Source organism: Rhamphochromis longiceps, linkage group LG14 (genome assembly GCF_057381845.1).
Source record: "Rhamphochromis longiceps isolate RC_006_pf linkage group LG14, R_longiceps_female_GT1.1, whole genome shotgun sequence".
Lineage (NCBI taxonomy): Eukaryota > Metazoa > Chordata > Actinopteri > Cichliformes > Cichlidae > Rhamphochromis > Rhamphochromis longiceps.
Window position 1 is genome coordinate 27730130 of NC_140570.1, and position 19655 is coordinate 27749784.

General features: G+C 41.8%; 1 protein-coding gene and 1 pseudogene across 1 annotated transcript; one reads left to right on the forward strand and one right to left on the reverse strand.

Annotated features, from left to right (window-relative positions):
* Nucleotides 1–1098: 1098 nt before the first annotated feature.
* LOC146654276 (uncharacterized) lies at nucleotides 1099–3484 on the reverse strand (annotated as a pseudogene).
* Nucleotides 3485–14035: 10551 nt separating this feature from the next.
* LOC146654277 (extracellular calcium-sensing receptor-like) lies at nucleotides 14036–17873 on the forward strand. The gene is made up of 9 exons (XM_085380562.1): nucleotides 14036–14205; nucleotides 14421–14715; nucleotides 14818–14904; nucleotides 14986–15255; nucleotides 15469–15678; nucleotides 15771–16046; nucleotides 16407–16634; nucleotides 16721–16844; nucleotides 16963–17873. The coding sequence occupies exons 1-9, from the start codon at nucleotides 14036–14038 to the stop codon at nucleotides 17871–17873; spliced, it is 2571 nt and encodes an 856-aa protein (XP_085236688.1).
* Nucleotides 17874–19655: the final 1782 nt, after the last annotated feature.

The following is a 19655-nucleotide window of genomic DNA, read 5'->3' on the forward strand; positions in this document are numbered from 1 at the left end:
CTTTGCATCCGCTTGTCCAGGGCCCGAACACATCAAGCCCTACATGTGTGAACGGAGGGTCAGTGGACAGCCTATCCTCTGGTAGCTCAGCCATAATCTGTTCCTGCTGTCTGCCTCTTAGTTTTCGACATGTCACGCAGCTGAATATCATTTTGCTTATTGCTCTTTTTCCTCCCACAATCCAAAAGTCTGCAGCTCTGACTGCCCCTTGAGTAAAATGTCTGCCCTGATGGCATACTTTCACATGGAAGTGTCTTATAGCTGGGCAAGGTGGTGTTTGGCAGGGATGAGGATAGGATTTGTTTCATCCGAAGTCAACTGTGCTCGTCTTAGTCTCCCACCCACTCTGAGGATTCCATTTGTGTCAGGAAATGGGTTCAGTTTGCTAAGTGGGCTTGAACTTTTGAGGGGCATGCTCTTTTCAAGCTGTCTTATGTCTTCTGCATAGACTTCTCTTTGGACAGTGCGAATGATAATGATCTTAGCTTGATCGAGCTGCTTTTCGGTTAAATGCTCACTACAGCTGTGCCAGCCCTGACAGGTGCCTTCTATGTTCTGCTTAAAGGACTGAACAATGTGTCGGAGTCTAGATATAGCCTTCAGTAGTACATTCCAACTAGAAAACCGTTCGAATCTGGCACTACTGAGAACATCCTTTGCAAGAGTGATAACACAAGTAGTTACCTCATGACGCAGTTCGTTGTCAGTCTCTGAGTACAAGATCAAACGACTCTGCCTGAGATTGACCAATTTCTGACTTGGTAAGAAAAGCAGGTCCACTGAGCCATGTGGAGGTAGAAAGCTGCTCAGCAGGTAATGCGCGCGTGGCATGATCAGCAGGATTTAAGTGAGTGGGCACATAATGCCACTGGTGAGCTTGTGTGGATCGCCTGATGCGTTCCACTCTGTTGTGCACATAGATGTAAAAACGCCTCTTTGTGTTGAAGATGTAACCAAGGATGTCAGAGATATTCAGTTAACAAACAGTCAGGTGAATAATCAACACTGAGACACTTGTGTAGGTTAACGTGCTGCACGGGTGAAAAGCTCAGAGCGAATCACACCGAACTGCAGTATTCGTTTATTTTTATAGGTTACATCGTCAATATGCAAATATAATCACATTTCCTGTTACGCAGGTCCTGATGCTGTCTGTGTGTGTGCGTGTGTGTGTGTGTGTCACAAAGTATGTGTGTTGCAAGTCAATTTCTAAGAATAATATAATGCAAGTCAGCTTCTGCGGATATGTATTTCTGTACTGGTCTCTTGTCAGTGTCACAGGGTCAGCTTCCTGTTTCTACAGAAAACTGTGTCTGGTGAAATATGTATAACATAACTTTTGAAGCATAAGCAAATAAAACAATAAAAACTCCCTAACATTCCTCCCTGTTGTTACTGTATTTCACCACTTCAATCATACTTTATTATCAGCTAACAATCACTTGCTTATAACATTTTCAATTGTAGCATCATTCAGTATGTGTGAGTGTTCCTATACTAAATCTTCTTCGTCCGGTTCATCTTCTTGTGGCAGTCCAACATAGGTGATCACTGTGGCCTGTACCATTTTGCCAATCATTGATCTGATACAGGGTAGAATGCATGTTGAGAACATGCAAAGCAATAAAAGAAGAACTCCTATCAAGACAAGTCCTTTGATCACGAGGGTCTTCCAGCTGCCGCTCAGCAGCCAGGTCAGCCAGTCCTCTGTGTTCATGACATAGTCTTGTTGCTGTGCATTACTCAGTTGTCGTAACTTCTCCAGGGCGGTGGTCATGGTCAAGGAATGCACGTTATCTGGAATATAGGTGCAGCAAGTGGTGTTGAATAAGACACAGAGGCCCCCTCTCTCAGCGAGAATCATGTCCAGGGCGACTCTGTGTTGCATGACCACTATTCTGATCGCGTCGATTTCCTCATTCTGAGCCTTGTTTATCCATGTTGAGCTGTTCAGGAAAAGTCCAAATCGGTAGTCAAGAGTCTCGATTCTTAGCATGTTTTTTCCATCCCCGATCCATGGGAAAAGTGAGTGCAGGACTTTCTGTCCGGTGGTCCACAACTTGAACTCCGCTGGCACATCACTGCCCCAGATTGGATCATGAGGTTGCACGTCATCAGTGCTCCTCTTGCGTCTTGGTTGGTCCTGATGGAATATTCTGAATGTGTGGTCTGACACTAAAATTGGGGCGCAGAGTCCGGTGCTGTTGGGTGGGATGGTGATGTATGTCTTTGAGCCACATGCCCAAGCTGTACCCTGCACCCAATATGTGCCATTCAGGAAGCTTATCCGTGCCTTTCTGTCCTGCGGCATCCGGAAAGTCTGGGAGCAGTTTTGGTTCATCCCCAGCTTTCTGTTGCCGTATGCGAAGGTGAAACACATTGGATGTTGTATTCCTGGTTCCCTCCTGATGTTGAAAGATTTTCCCTTGTCATTGGTCGCATTCAGGTGTACCCAGTATCGGTCATCACAGCTGTAGTTCCAGTCTGAGACCTCTGGTGTACAAAACACTACCTCATTAGGTTTATAGTTGATCAGTGTTCCATTACACCGTCGCAGGTCGATTTTTGTGACTTGTCTTTTTAACTCAAACTTGAAGGCGAAGATGTCTTCGGGGGAACATGTTCCGCTGGTGGCTTTGTAGAATATACATAGGGCTTCGGAAAGGCTGGGTGATTTTCCATATAGGGTGGCTTGCATTGCTGTTGTTGGGAGGTGAGAACAGACGTAGCAGCCAGTGTGGTTGTCTTCTGTATGTACTCGGTTGTAGACGTACCGGTACCAGGCATTGTTCAGTCAGGGGTGGTTGTGCTCTTTGTCCATATCCTTTAGGTGTAAGTTGTCATATGACCATTTCTTCTGCAGGTGGTGCTGTGGGTCCTCGTCTGTCCAGGTGAGTATCAGTAGGCTCACTAGGAGCGCAATGCCAGTCATTATGAGGACAAGGTTCTTCATGATGACCAGGCACACCCGGGCTCCAGGTGAGTAGACCACTGGCGAGAAGACAAAAGGGCGGGATATACCCAAACAGCCCTTTCCTCCACCAGGGAACACCTAGGAGTCGGGGGAACCGGCGTCTATGCTTGTGTTGTTACTCACTTTTTTGCAGTGGCTTTGGTGGATCCAAGATGGTCTTTCTGCTATTTTGCAGGCGGTTGGTGTAGTAAGTAAGACCTGATATGGGCCTTCCTACCTTGGTGAACTCCAATTCTTTCTCTGGAGTACTTTGATCAGGATCCAATCACCTGGCTGCAACCTGCAAGAAACTGGAGAGATATTACTCGGCAGTTTATTGTTTAGCACAATCTCTTTATTCTCAAATAATTTAGTCATCCACTCTGCTAGGGTGGTTTCTCTTATAGTCTTATTAATAGGCTCACTAGTGAGAGGCAGTGGAAAAAAGGTCTCCCGTGAAGTGCTTAGGGAGGATATCTGACATTCCCCCCTTTCCGACACACGTGGTAATCCGTGTGTCGCTAATGCTGCTGTCTTGTGTAGGGATTTTGGCAATACTGGTTTGCCATTACAGGTCAGTAAGTCATTGTGTAGTTCTACTCCACACTTTAGCCATTTCTTACGCTCTGCAATAGGTGCGGCTTTCTGTTCGTCTTTAAGTACATCAAGTGGTATTAGATGTGAGGTTTCAGACATCAAAGTCTGTACAGGTTGCTGTGCTGCCTTCTTTGCTGCTCGGTCTGCAAAGTTATTGCCTTCAGTAATTTCTGAATTATCTTTTTTGGTGTGCAACGCATATTGACTGTCAGTGTGAATATTTATATATTTCTATTTCTCGACCTTTGCGCAGCATGCACGTATGATAGCCGCTAGTTCTGCACTCTGTGCTGAAAAAGAGGAAGTAAGGGCTTTCGCTTCTAAAACAGTAGGCTGCAGTGTACTAAAAATGTCTGGTCGGGGTTTCATTTTTTCAGTTTGCTTCTGCATACAGCTGTGTTCGGCACCATCTACTTCCGCAGGAAGGAGAGTGCTTGTCACAGTTAGGCAAAGCTAAAACTGTGCCTGTTTGCAGGGCAAGTTTTAAGTCAATAAATGCTTTATCTGCCTCTGGTGTCCATTCTATTTCATCTTTCAGAGCTAAGTGTTTGCCATAGATCAGGTTTTGCAAAGGTTGGGCCAGCAGTGCATATTCAGGTATCAAACATCTGCAAAAGTTGCAGAGACCTAAATAACTCATCATTTGTTGTTTGGTGACAGGCTTAGGAGCGTTTTGTACAGCTACTTTTCTGCTGTCTAACAGCTGTCTGCCTTGCCCTGTCAGTCTGTGGCCAAGGTACGTTACTTCCTGGCTCCACAATTGCAATTTATGCTGTGAGACTTTATGGCCTTGCTCTGCTAGATGTTGCAAAACTGTGTGTGTTTGCTTTGCAATCCGTCTGTGTGTAGCCTGTAATCAAGATATCATCAACGTATAGCAGGAATTTACCTGGGGCAGGAAGCGTGCAAAATGACATGGATTTTCTCAGAGCTTCTGCATAAAGAGTGGGGCTATTCTGGAATCCCTGAAGCAACCTTGTATAGGTATACTTCTGGTTGTCAAAAGTGAATCCAAATAGCTTTTGTGAATCTTGATGTAATGGCACAGAGAAAAACGCGTTCGAAAGATCTATAACTGAGAACCATTGTTCTTTTGGTGTCACTTGATTTAAAATTGTGTGTGGATTTGCTACCACAGGTGGAATTTGTTCTGTTATGTCATTTATTGCTCTAAGGTCATGTACTAGTCGATATTTCCCCGTGTTTGCTTTTTTCACTGGAAAAATCGGAGTGTTACAGGTTGTTTCAGTTGTTTTTACTAAAATGCCTGCTTTTTCCATATCTGCAATTACTGGCCTGATCCCTGTTTTTGCTTCTGTGCTTAAGGGATATTGTGGTTTAACTGGCCCGTAAGTTGTGGTAGTTTTTACTACAACTGGATCTGCTAGATCTGACAACAGAGGGTTTGTGTTCAGAGCCTAGAAGTAATCGTTCTATGTTATACACGTCCGTGTTTCCATTGCTCTTTGCTTCTTCTTCTTTGTGTTTTTTTTGTTCATTACGTTTATACCTGAGGCATTCCTAGATACCCCCTAGTTTTTCAAAGAATTCACACATCTTACATATTTCAACTTTGAAGTTAAAGTTTTCTTATTTTTATCTCTCTCTATTTATATATATATTTAAACTTTGAATTGCTCACAGTTTACAGCTCTAAAACTGGGCATTTGTAAATCATGTACGTGAATTTGCATATGTTGCTTTTGCAGTGTTTCAGACTCCTGCACAATTCTCCGCAGTTTTCTTTCCCAAATTTGCTAACCCAAATTTTAAGTTCCCACCTTATTAACAGCAATCCTTGTCCTCAGACACAAGTTAGGGCCCACTTGTCAGGTTTATGGAGACATGGCGCTGTGAACAATTCAACCAGAAACTTGCTTTGACATGTCCAGTCATGTTAACCTATAGGTTTCTTCCGACCGCTGCACCTGGAGAATTGGTCCAGGTCTGTTTTGCTCCTGAAGAAACACAACTAAGACATTTTCATTATTATCCTGAGTACTTAAACTACCCGTTTCCCTCTCTCTGGTCAGAAATACCAACTCATGTTATGTGTATAAGTGTAAGCAGGTCTTCATTACTTTTCCTATGCATGTTAATGTTCAGTGAGTGTAAGCTGCTTCCTTCATTGCCTCTGTATGTTATTATCAGGTTTAATTCATGCATCTTTTCACTGATGTCTTAATTCAAAACCATCTCACTTCTGATTCTTTCCAAAAATAATTTCACATGTAACAATTTGTGTATGCGTGTTTTCTATTCATTGATAGACAGCTCCCTGTGCTGTCCTCTATGCAGCTTCTGCTCTAAAAACAAATAAATAAAAATGTTTAACTCGCTCATTAGCTTAGTAGTGTCCACATATTTAAATCAGCTTCTCAATCTTGTAGCTTTAGCTGTCATATACATGGTTTAGCATATTGGTTGTTATTATAGATGTGCTCTATATTTCAGCAATATAGGTCTTCAAACATGTCAAGTAGTGCCTCTATGTACTGAAGTAGTTTGGATATTTTCTTTATGTTCTTCATCTCATATGCCATTATACTGAGTTCGAGCAAACCTTAAACTTGATGCAGACTACTTCATAACAATTATCCATCTCACATCATACCGACTAAGACACTTCTTGTCATTAATATTATATTTTTATTAATATTATCATCTTTTACTTTCCATATAATAACAACAGTATATTACAACATTTTATCAGTGTATATCACTATACTACTACTGAGCCAATTTAATAGTTTGGATCATCTTACTCAGCAAACAGATAATTTAGAATTCATCCAATCTGTACAAATTTGCTTTTTCTCTGAACAGGTTTGTGCCTACTTTGTAGACTGGTCCTCTGTTTGCCTCATCTCAGATCCAACCTTCAGTCACATTCATTCTCTCTGTTGCATGCCGAAACAAGCAGTTTATTATTATATTTATTTTTATATTTTATTTTGTATCCATCAAGGGCTTCGGGTGGGCTGCAGTCCCACCCTTTTCCAAGCTGGAGACATTTACCTTGTCACACACTTTCCTTGGCTGAACAATGACACAGCCTTAATCTACCTTATGCATCTCTCTTTTTTATAGAAAAGGTTTTCATGTGAATGATTTCCTTTTATTTATTTTATACAATCTGGGCATGATCGTCATGCCAACTATTTCATTATTTAGTTCTGTTTGTAAGGTTCCTCTTAAAATAGTTACTGCAGAGGGACTGCAAACCATTTGGTTTCGTTTTGTAGAAGATTTGTTTACAAGGTATTTTATTGAGTTAAATATACAGACAGACCCGTGAAACTGTCACTGGCACGAAGAATGAGAGAAGTTATCAACAACAGGCTTCTACTTTCAGCTATTCTTGAAAGCGGCTGTCAATTTTACGTGATGACGCACAACTTTTTTTCCCTCATTCAGCCAGTACGTGAGCTATCAACGGTAAACAATTCAGTGGAGTAGTTCAGCCACCTTAATGTGCTGTCAGATCAACTTACTCAACCAACAAAAAATTGTGTATTGTGTATTTTGTTGTACAGTTATTTTATTTTCAACTTTAATTTATATATTTATCTTTATCTTATTCTTCCCAGTTAAATTTACCCTTCATTCTAATTTGTGTTGTACAGTTATTTCATTTTTAACCTTAATTTATATTTTATTCCTTCCTAGTTAAATTTACCCTTTTTAATTTTTCATATTTATTTCCTATCTTATTCATAGCCTTTTCCTTTTTTGTTCTCTTTAGGTCACGAGCAGTTGTCCAAGCATTTCACTACATATCGTACTGTGTATGACTGTGTACGTGACAAATAAAAAATTTGAATTTGAATTTGAAAACAGTAAAAACAGTTTATGCGCGCAAGATTTATGTTGGACAGTCTGGGCCTCTCTTTAGTATCTACCACTAGCCGTCTTTCAGGCGTGCTGCTAACCGTTACACGGCTTCCAGCCCTTTTTCAGGCGAGCGGGTAACTTGTCGGGCTTCCAGCCACTATTTCAGGCGAGCGGACAACTTGTCGGGCTTCCAGCCACTATTTCAGGCGAGCGGACAACTAATTCTATCAGGCTACCAACCTCTTACAGGTGAGCGGATAGTCAGTCTTTCTATAGACTTATGTTAGCGAATAGGTCACTTCCTATTTAATATACTTAGAGCAGACAGACTGTCCCAGCCGATCGTTTTACGCAAGGTGTGTCAAATGTGGAATAATCACCTGGCTTCGCTGTTGCCGGTCTGTCGGGCATCTCTTTTCAACCCCCAGCGCCGTGGGCCTGTATAACGTCGGCCAGGACCTGAATTTAGCGTCCCTGGACTTTCAACCCTTCCTGGAGGGTGCTCTGCAGAGACTTCGACGCAGGCTTGTCACGGTGTCGGGACTTGAGGAAGGATACCACTGTGAAATGGAGCATAATAGTATTATTAATACCAGTCCATTAACGGCTTCGGAGGACCAATTAAATGTCAGAGATATTCAGTTAACAAACAGTCAGGTGAATAATCAACACTGAGACACTTGTGTAGGTTAACGTGCTGCACGGGTGAAAAGCTCAGAGCGAATCACACCGAACTGCAGTATTCGTTTATTTTTATAGGTTACATCGTCAATATGCAACTATAATCACATTTCCTGTTACGCAGGTCCTGATGCTGTCTGTGTGTGTGCGTGTGTGTGTCACAAAGTATGTGTGTTGCAAGTCAATTTCTAAGAATAATATAATGCAAGTCAGCTTCTGCGGATATGTATTTCTGTACTGGTCTCTTGTCAGTGTCACAGGGTCAGCTTCCTGTTTCTACAGAAAACTGTGTCTGGTGAAATATGTATAACATAACTTTTGAAGCATAAGCAAATAAAACAATAAAAACTCCCTAACAAAGGACTACTTTGGAGTCTGAATAGAAGCTCACCTGATCAACTGAGATGTCCAGCTCGTCCACGACTAACTCTGCCACCTCGACAGCCAGGACCGCTGCACAGAGTTCAAGTCTGGGTATGGTGATGGTCTGGTCTTGGGGCAAGCCGTGCCTTGCCGAGAAGGAAGCCCACTTCATTATGACCATCTCTGTCTGTGAGTTTAAGGTAGGCAACAGCGGCCACTGCCCTGGTAGAGGCATCGCAGAAAACATGGATTTCCTTAGTTACTGCTGCAGAGAGTGGTATTGAGGTGAACATTCTGGGAATCTCAAGTTGTTGTAGATGTTTGAGGGAGTGTTTCCACTGTTGCCACTGTTGTAATTTGTCTTTAGGGAGTTCAGTGTCCCATTCACAAATGTCAGTGGAAATGTCTCTGAGTTTGACCCTGCCCTCTACAATGACAGGGACAGCAAAGCCGAGTGGGTCATACACACTATTAGCGACTGACAATACTCCACGCTTGGTAAAGGGCTTCTCATTGACGGTTATTTGGAACCTGAACAAGTCTGTAGACAGGTCCCAGCCCAAGCCCAAGCTTCTCTGCATGGGTGTCTGCCCAAGGTCAAGGCCCTGCATGTCAGCTGCAAGGTCCTCACTTGGAAAAGCGTTTGTGATGGTAGGACAGTTGGATGAGATTTTATGCAGGCGTATGTTACACTGAGCCAGCATCTTCTGAGCCCCACAGAGAATGTTGATGGCCTCATCAGTGGAAGGAAATGATTTTAATCCATCATCCACATAAAAGTGGCGTTCAATGAACTCTCTTACATCATTGCCGTGTTCTTTTTCTCCCTCCATCGCTGTTCATTTCAGTCCATAAATGGCCACTGATGGGGAGGGGCAGTTCCCGAACACGTGGACTCTCATCCTGAATTCCTGTACTTCTCCATCCAGGTTATTGTTTTTTGAACCACAAGAAGCGAAGGTAGTTGCGGTGGTCTTCTCTGACAACAAAATTGTAAAACATTTGCTCCACGTTGGCCATGACTGCGTATGGGTCGGACCTGAAACGCATCAGAACTCCCACAAGAGTATTATTGAGATCTGGCCCTTTTAGTAGCACATCATTGAGAGAAACATTGTTGTATTGCGCACTTGAATCAAAAACCACCCTAATTTTTCCTGGCTTCTGAGGGTGATAAATGCCAAAACTAGGGAGATACCAGCATTCTTGTTCTGGAGCTAAAGCTGGAGCTGGTTCAACGTGGCCCTTACTGAAAGTTTTGTCTAAAAACTCAATGTAATGTTCTTTCATTTCAGGTTTCTTTTTCAGTGTTTTGCGGAGCGTCATTAAGCGACTAAGGGCTTGGTCCCTATTGTTGGGTAAACGCTGTCTGGGGGAGCAGAATGGAAGTGGCGCTACCCAATTGTTCGCCTCATCTTTAGTAAAGTCTCTGTGCATAATTTCCAGGAATAGTGCATCTTCTACTGAAAGAGCCGTTTTGTCATCGTCTGCTGTTTGCTGGAAAATGTGTCTGCCTACTTCTGCTTGTGTCTTCTCGAATTTAGGACAGCTTTCTGTGTATTTGTCTTTTATATAGATTTTGCTTGCACAGGGGCTAAGGGAGGTAGGGCGCCCGTTATTCAGAATGTCTGTCTTGAAAGAGTTTACTGTGGGTTTGTGGGCACCTGAGAGGCAGACATCACCTACAACCACCCATCCCAGATCGAGGCATTGGGCATAAGGTGCACTGTTTGGACCATTTACCTGACTGCGAACCTTGTGAGCTTGGATGATGTCCCGGCCCAAGAGGAGGAGAATGTCCGCGGCTGGGTCCAGAGGAGGGATCTGTGAAGCGAGTGCGTGTAGATGAGGGTGAGCCAACACAGCCTCCTTGGTGGGTATCTCATCTTTATTATCTGGAATGTGATCACATTCTGTCAGTGTGGGCAGCACCATGGACACTTCCCCATTTACATCCTGAATAACGAAATTAGTTGCTCTGCGTCCTCCAGCCTCTGACAAACCTGCACATGTTTTCATGGTGTATGGGAGCATAGTGTCTTTCACATTAAACATGTCGAAGAAAGCAGACCTGGCTAAGGATGAGTTGCTTTGATCATCCAACATGGCGTACATCCTCTTTTTCTCTTCAGGATTTGTGCGGGGATACACGTCGACTAAACAAATCTTAAAGCAGGATTTGCCTTTTAGACGTGGGCCACACACCTCTGTGCAAGCAGTTGTGGTTACAGGGCTTGAAGGATCAGACTCCCCGTCGTGGCTTTGAGGCAGGAGGTTAGAGTCCTTGGTTGCCCACAGAGGTGGGCCAGCATGCATGGCAGACACGTGAGCGTCACTGTTACATTCCGAGCATTGGATAATGGCTTTGCAATCGTTAGCTCGGTGACCTGTGGAAGAACAACACTTATAACAAATAGCATGTTCTTTGAGGATGCTTTTCCTTTCATCTAGTGTTTTTGACCTAAAACCCCTGCATTTGGCAAGTGAATGGGGCTTGTGGTGAATAGGACATTGTCTGTCTGGGTTGAGAACTGACGTTCGAGCTGTGACATTTGTTTGACTAATATCTGTTCTGTTCACTGCAACCGCACCTCTGTATTTAGTTGGTTTCAACAATGGCTTATCAGGTTTTGGAGCTACTATGTTTGAACTTTGTAACATAAAGCTAGGATCTGTTTTCATTTCTGCATAATCATTTATAAACTGAACAAAATATGAGAAAGGTGGGTAAACTGCACCGTTGTCCCTTTTGTATTTTGTCCCCTGTTTCACCCAGGACTCCTGGAGTCCATAGGGGAGCTTTTCCACTATCGGGTTTATCCCCCTTGGGGTGTCCGGAAAGCTAAGGCCGGGTAGATAATTTTCACTTTGTGCATACTCTAACCCCAACAGGAGATCTGCAAGCTCCTGCAATAAGTGAGTGTCCTTATTAGATATTTTTGGAAAAGACTGTAAGCGTTGGAAAAGTGCCGCTTTGACTACCTCTGGAGAACCAAAACTTTTGTCCAGACGTTGCCACAAACGTTGAAGACCTGCGTGTGGGTTGTTCACATGGACCGCCCTGATCCTCAGCGCATGTTGTAGTGACTCCCCGCTGAGCCACTTGGTGAGAAGGTCAAGCTCTTCGCTGAACTTGAGGTTGAGGCCTTCTATGGCGTTGCGGAAAATGGACTTCCAGGACAAGTAAGACTCAGGACGGTTGTCGAAAACCTTGAATCCCGCTGTCAGCAGATCACGGCGTGCTAGATAGGCTGTGAAATCTGAGAGTTCAGTCTTTGGAGGCAATGAAGGTTTAGGCTGGGTGTAAATGTCAGTTTTTCTGTTTATAGGAGGGGACTTTGGTTGCTCCTGATCTACAAAATCAGTGAGATGTTCACCTGGAGAGGAGGCAACTGGTGGTTGACTCTGTCGTAGATGCTGAGCGTTGTTATTACCAACCAGTTGTCCTGTATCAGGCTTTCCGTCTTCATTAACTACCAAGCTGCGGTTAGTGAAGTGAGCATTCACATAATCTTGAGCACGTCTGATGGAAGGAGGTGTCTTAGAGGAGACTCCTTGTTCTGTGAGGTCAACGGCTTCATGCTCCATCGGCTGCTGCTTCCAGGACATGAGCTGCGGCGAGCGCTGCTTCAGCCTCACCCTCCTTCTTTAGAGCGTTTAGTGTTGCCTCGATGCGTGCCTTCTCAACCTCCATGTCGATCTGGCATTTGGCGTACTGTGCTCTGGTGCGGGCGGCTTCTGCTTCTGCTCTGGCTCGGGCTGCAGCTTGACTGGTAGATGTACGACGTGAAGAGCGTGAAGAGCGTGAGTGGCACTCTGACCGGACCACCATCTGGGAGAGAGGCGGTGACGCTTCAGGCTGAGACATCTTGGGTGCTTGATAGGTAGATAATCTTCTTACTCTGCTGCCCTCAGGTGAATGTATGGCTATTCACCCTATGCAGCGAGCTTAACATAAGAGGAGATGGTTCCAGGAACGACAGGACACATCGCTTTGTCTTTGTGTCTTTAACTGAAGACCGATTTTTCCTCTTTTAATTTTTAAGACTGTGAACATACAGTAAAATAATACGTAAGCATCAGTATCAACATATGTTGTAAACAAAACAGAAGTTAGCAACATAGCTTTCCTTATGCTTTACATTCATCACTAACATCTTTCCTTATACGTTCAAATAACCTTTTTAAGTAACATGAAAGTAACAAATCTTACAGAAAATGAAGTTAGACATTGCTTACTTACAGATTATGGCTCAACAAACTCCCCAACGATGTAAACTGGGCTTAAAGTTGTGCAGCTTGTTTTCTGCTCCATGCATTTTCTCACACTGCCTGCGTGAACTTTGCCTGCTGCTTACAACCCATCACCAAAGGGGGCAGTGTAGTGCACACCAAATAACCAAAGAAGAAACTGAAGGGGTAATACTGCCCACTATTGGGAAACCTGAGAAATTCGCCAGCCAAAGAAACCCAGCCAAGCCACAAACGAGGGGCAGAATAGATGATGACAGTTTTACAGTAAAAGACAATTCAAATTTGGGCTGGAATTTTTTTAACATTGCCTGTTGAGACTGAAGAAGAACGCAAGAACATTCATTATTCTATTATAACTGTTGAGAAATACAATAATATGCAACCAAACTGAAAAGATACACAAAAATATGTTGTTTTTTGTGAGCTTGAGGTCATCTTGATAAGTAATATACTCACAGTGTTACCTTACCTTACTGGCGTGGTCTGCTGGGCCGGCAGCATCTCTGCTGGGGACAGGAAGAGACTGAACAGGGTGATCCGAAGGGCCAGCTCTGTTCTAGGATGCCCTCTGGACCCAGTGGAGGTGGTGAGTGACAGGAGAACGGCGGCTAAGCTGTCATCCCTGATGGACAACATCTCCCACCCCATGCAGCAGACTGTGACAGCACTGAGCAGCTCCTTCAGTGGGAGACTGTGGCACCCACGGTGTGGGACAGAGATTTCGCAGGTCTTTCCTCCCCACTGCTGTCAGACTCCATAATAAAGACTTTAACTGATCAAGCACACACATCCATACATATGCAATAATACTAAGTGCAATAATCCTTTCTGTCATCGTTGTATTTTTACTCAGTTGTATATAGTATTTGTATTTGTATTCTATTTTTATCTTATTGTATATTTATTTTATTTTATTCTACTGTATATAGTATTTTATTTTATTCTATTCTGTACAGTTGTGTACTGTATTTATTCTTATTGTATTCTAATTTTTGCCTCATAACTTTTGCACTGTCCACTTCCTGCTGTGACAAAACAAATTTCCCACGTGTGGGACTAATAAAGGTTATCTTATCTTATCTTATCTTATCTTATCTTATCTTATCTTATCTTAATATGCCTGGATACAAAAGCAATATCTGATGAGGTGTATTTTAAGCCCTGCCCATTCTCCTTGTTTTTTTGCTGAAGGGTGGTGTCCAAGATTCATCAACACAGCATGTAAATAAAAGGGAATGGCAAAGCAATAAAATGAAATGATCAGGGTCAGAAAATCTGAAAGCTGTCATGAGCTCATTTTTACTAAGCAATTTGTCCTTGTCCATTTTGCTGTATTCCTACTTTTCTTATGCTATGTCCTCTTCTCTGTTTCCCTCTTCGTGTCAGCTTCAGGGACAATTTAATCTAAACAGAATGCAGAAGAGTGGAGATGTCATCCTGGGTGGACTGTTTCCAGTCCACTTTTTCTCAAGCATTCCTGACCTGTCTTTTACCTCACAGCCACAACAACCTTCTTGCCACGGGTAAATATGATAAGGAAACAACAGAAAAAAGAGAGAAACAGGACAAACTTAATGCTAGTATGAATGTAACTGTCATATCTAAAATAAATATACTTTGCTGATTAGCAAAGCTAAGAAAAATGGATGTTGAATGAAGCTTCTTGGTTATTTTTTCATTAAAATATCCCTTTAATTATTGTTATTCAGTTTCCTTAATTGTTTTTTTTTTAAATTAGTTTCTATGTTCAGGGGTTTAGGCAAGCACAAACCATGGCTTTTGCAATTGATGAGATCAACAACAACTCCAGCTTGCTACCTAATGTGACGTTGGGATACACCCTTTATGATAATTGCGTTGAACTTGGAATTGGATTCCGTGGAGCATTTTCATTAGTCAGTGGTCAAGAGGAACAGATTATATTACACAGTACATGTGTTGGAAATCCTCCAGTTGTAGGGATTGTGGGTGATTCTTCCTCTACACGTTCTATTGCTATCTCCAGCATCTTAGGTTTGTACAGAGTACCCATGGTAAGTTATCAGTTTAACCATAATATGTCATTTTTGTTTATAATCCTGTAATTGTAAATTTAATGTGAAAATAATGTACAACATATTGTCTGTTTTTCACAGGTGAGTTATTTTGCCACATGTTCCTGTTTGAGTGACCGTCAAAAGTATCCATCCTTCTTTAGGACGATCCCAAGTGATGCTTTCCAGGTTAAAAATCAATCTGGACAAATACAAAAAGTCAACAGCAGCTGATGAGCAGCACTCATGTTTTAATCTGTTCTCACTTAGGTACGTGCAATGATTCAGATTCTAAAATATTTTGGCTGGACTTGGGCAGGTCTGCTCATCACTGATGATGATTATGGACTTCATGCAGCCAGATCCTTACAATCTGAGCTGAGTGTGTCTGGAGAAGGTTGCCTTGCCTACATTGAGGTTTTACCTTGGGACAAAGACACTGATGAACTCAGGAGGATTGTGAATGTGATGAAAAAATCAACAGCTCGTGTGGTCATTGCATTTGTACATGAGAGTCACATGATAAACCTTATAGAAGAGGTGCAGTTTTAAAAGAATTTGATTGTTTCTTGGTATAAAACTATGCATTTCTACTCAGTGTAAATGATGTATTAAATTTTTATTTGAATGAATGCAGAAAACAAATGATATAAAATACATTTTAACATGACAAAATGCTTCAGTAACATGAAAATGTCACCAAAGTAGTTGTTAAATGATCACTTTTTACATTTGGTTAAATAAAATGCACAGGTAGCCAAGCAGAATGTAACAGGTCTACAGTGGTTGGCCAGTGAAGGTTGGACAGCAACAGCTGCTGTGCTTCAAACAACTAAGTTCATGCCATACCTGTGTGGTACATTGGGCATTGCTATTCGTCGAGGAGAAATAACAGGGCTCAGGGAATTCCTATTAAAAATACGTCCTGACCTACATCACAATACTAACTATGGAAATAGCATGGTGAAAGTTTGAAATTTACTAGCTGCAACAAATTTTTCTTGTCTATATTAAAACAAAACACAAAATAAACATTTTCCAATAATGTGTTTCAGGTGAATGAGTTTTGGGAATTTACATTTCAGTGTAGATTTGCTCCAGCTCCAGCAGGTTGGCTGGAAGGTGGAGGTGCACTATGCACTGGACAGGAAGATCTAGAAAATTTGAACACTGAGTTCTTGGACATTTCCAACCTCCGGCCTGAGTACAATGTATACAAAGCTGTTTATGCCCTGGCATATTCCCTTGATGACATGCTGCGATGCAAGCCAGGAAGAGGGCCTTTCAGTGGGCACAGCTGTGCCACTCTGCAATCACTTGAGCCATGGGAGGTGCGTTATTAATTTATCTTCATCTGAGTAAATCATTTATTCTATAATTACTTTCAGAACAAAATGTATCCTATTGGATAAGAAAACAACAACAATTCAACAAGTTGAAATGAGCTGAAGAGAGCTAAATGATTTTTTCATATTAAGGAAAAGTAGTGTTTAATATATTTATATTAGAGCACATTAACTAGTATGCATATATATGGCACAATTGGAGATGTTCCTGTTTAATTTAGAACTCGATTTTAATACCTTTAATATGTACAGGTATAGTAAGCGTTAGATTTAATTTGGTTATTGGATAGTGGGTGCCACTGCCTGCACTGTGAAATTAATTTCTTATATATTACTTTTTAACAGCTTCTTTATTACTTGGAAAGGGTAAACTTCACCACTCCATTCGGTGATCAAGTGTCATTTGATAAAAATGGTGATGTTGTGCCAATTTACGATGTGATGAACTGGTTGTGGCTCCCTGATGGAAGCACTGAAGTTCATAATGTGGGTGAGGTTAAGGGGTCAGCTTTCAAAGGTGAAGAAATCCTACTTGATGAAGACAAAATCTTCTGGAACTTTAATTCCAAAAAGGTTACACATGGCTTTTCAGACTTTACCTTTTGTCACATTTACAGTTAATGTCATTCTGCTAGGAAATATTTATTTTTGTGCAACAGCCAGTTCAATCGGTATGCAGTGAGAGCTGTCCACCTGGTACCCACATGGTGAGAAGGAAGGGGGAACCTAAATGCTGTTTTGACTGCATCCCTTGTTCTGAGGGAAAAATCAATAACAAAGGCAGTAAGTCTTTTATTTCGTTTTTTTTAATCTATCAGCATGACATATTGAATTTAATTTTCATTAAATATAATATGCAGTTCTCCATCTTCCGCTTTCTTCATCTTTCTCCTTTTGCCAGACTCCTTGGAATGCACCAGTTGTCCAGAGGATTTTTGGTCAAACCCCCAGCGTGACCACTGTGTTCCAAAGAAGACAGAGTTTCTGTCCTACCATGAGCCTTTGGGTATTTGTTTGACAGCAACCTCACTGCTGGGCACATGTACATGTGCTGTTGTTCTAGGGATCTTTTTCTACCATCACAGAACACCCATAATACGTGCAAACAATTCAGAACTTAGTTTCCAGCTATTGCTGTCACTCAAGTTATGCTTTCTTTGTTCACTGCTGTTCATTGGGCGACCCAGGCTGTGGACATGCCAACTCAGACATGCAGCATTTGGCATCAGCTTTGTGCTTTGTGTCTCATGCATCCTGGTAAAAACCATGGTTGTTCTGGCTGTTTTCAAAGCCTCCAAGCCAGGAGGGGTAACCAGTCTGAAGTGGTTTGGTGCTATGCAGCAGAGAGGAACAGTTCTGTGCCTTACATCTATTCAAGCAGCCATCTGCACTACCTGGCTTGTTTCTGCTTCTCCAACTCCACATAAAAACACCCAATACCAAAATGATAAGATTGTTTATGAGTGTGCATTTGGGTCAGCTGTGGGTTTTGCAGTGTTATTGGGTTATATTGGTGTTCTAGCTTTCCTCAGTTTTCTAATTGCATTCCTGGCAAGGAACCTCCCTGATAGTTTTAATGAGGCCAAGCTCATCACATTCAGCATGCTGATCTTCTGTGCTGTGTGGGTGGCCTTTGTTCCTGTCTATATCAGCTCACCAGGAAATTATGCAGATGCAGTGGAGGTATTTGCTATCCTGGCCTCAAGTTTTGGACTCTTGATCACACTGTTTGGACCCAAATGTTACATAATAATAATGAGACCCGAATTGAACACAAAAAAGTCTATAATGGGTCGTGGCAGTGAGTCTTAATTATTTTTCCACATAGACTAGACAAGCAGCTTTAAAGTATATTAGAAAGAAGAGAAACTCCAGTAGTTATGACACGTTGAATAGGATGCAGTAGAAACATGTTTTTCTCTTTTTTCTTTGAGGGGTGGGTGTTAGTAGTAACATTTGAATTTTTGATCATTACAGTTGAAACAATAGGCATTCAGCATTAGGTATTTAGATAAATTGTGGCAGCCTTTTTCTCTCTCTTTTTTTCAGTCTTGCTTTCTACTGGGGATATTTGTTGGAAAAAGCACACATTGTCAAACCACATTCACAGATAAAATATAAAATTTGTACCAAAAAAATCCATAAACAAAAATAAATAAGGCTTAAAATAGTGCACTATTGTCATGTTATGTAGGTTAAGCTTAGAGTGAGTGCACGAAGTTGTCAAAAAATATAAGTGTGAATGAACTGATAAATGGGACTGACCTGTTTTTAATCACACATTATTCGCATATTCTGAATGACGGTACTGTAAATATAGTGGCTGTTTCAGACAGAAGGATGAGATAGAATCTTCTGTAAACATATAGGATTTTGGAAAATGTTAAGCATGGACTTTCATGGGGTTAGAAGCAAAAGCATTTTTTTTTATTGTACGCAGTACGCATCATTATCTCATTTTTCACAGACGTGAGGTTTAGAGGTGTCTGCATATTAAGCCTTCATGTTAATCTTGAATAAATATAAACTACTCACAAATTAAACAGAACAGTTAAATCAAAGACTGTATTTTTAAGAATAAAAATCTTTTAGAATTGAAAGTCTTTACTGATATACCCTGTAGATATATTTGAGAAAGAGATTTATAATCAGTTCATCCATGCACCCATTTTTTCCAATTATCATTGGATAGATCACATGGATAGAAGCCTAAGCAAGGTTGCCCGGACCTTCCTCTTCCCAGCCACCTCCTACAGCTTATCCGGGTAAACATCAAGGTGTTCCCAGCCAGTCAAGTAATATAATCTCTCCAACATGCCTTGCGTCTGCCTCCTTCTGGTAGGACATGCCCAAAATATCTTATCCAAAAGGCAGCCAGGAACCGTCATTCAGCCAGATTCCTGAACCACCTCAACTGGCTCGTTTTAATGTTGAGAAGTAGCAGCTCTACTCTGAGCGTCTGTCAGATGGTTGGTCTCCAAGAAGGCTGATTACTCTGAACTATTGCTTTGCACATATGTTTTGCATAAACAACAGTTAGAACCCATTCCCAGACATGAAGAGGCAGCAAAACCACCCTGTCATCCACTGACCAAAATCCCAATGTACAGGAAGCAAGCCGAGGGAAAAGAAAAATAACCACGTCTTCTTGCTGCCTCTGACCAAGGACCTGGCCACAAGAAGGATTTGTATGGAGATATGAAAATGTGAGAGCTTGTAGAATAAAAAGTGAGAATGTGTAGAAAAAATTTGAACTCAAAAATGGGATATTGCACAGTGGCAGGAATGAGCAGTAGTACAGACTTCACAGTACAAAAAAAATTTAGTGGCAGTTAGTACAGTATTGCACATTTTTTTCCTAATATAAATACCAATAACGTGAAGTGACCAGTGCAGATTGTACAGTGTAGTTGTGAAGCTGCAGGGTAGCTTCTGAGTGCATGCTGTGGAGTGTTTTTTATGTGTTTAAGTGTTGTGGTTCAGGTGTCGTATGGCTTGATGGTAGAAACTGTTTTTAAGTCTTGTAGTCCGGGCAGACAGACTGTAACGTCTGCCAGATGGTAACAAGGGGAAGAGCTTATGTGCTGGGTGGCT

Coding starts and splice junctions, on each gene's coding strand:
- LOC146654277 (XM_085380562.1), top strand. CDS start 14,036: ATGTCCTCTTCTCTGTTTCCCTCTTCGTGTCAGCTTCAGGGACAATTT. Junction 15,256..15,468: donor TGATAAACCTTATAGAAGAG/GTGCAGTTTTAA, acceptor TAAAATGCACAG/GTAGCCAAGCAGAATGTAAC. Junction 15,679..15,770: donor CTAACTATGGAAATAGCATG/GTGAAAGTTTGA, acceptor AATGTGTTTCAG/GTGAATGAGTTTTGGGAATT.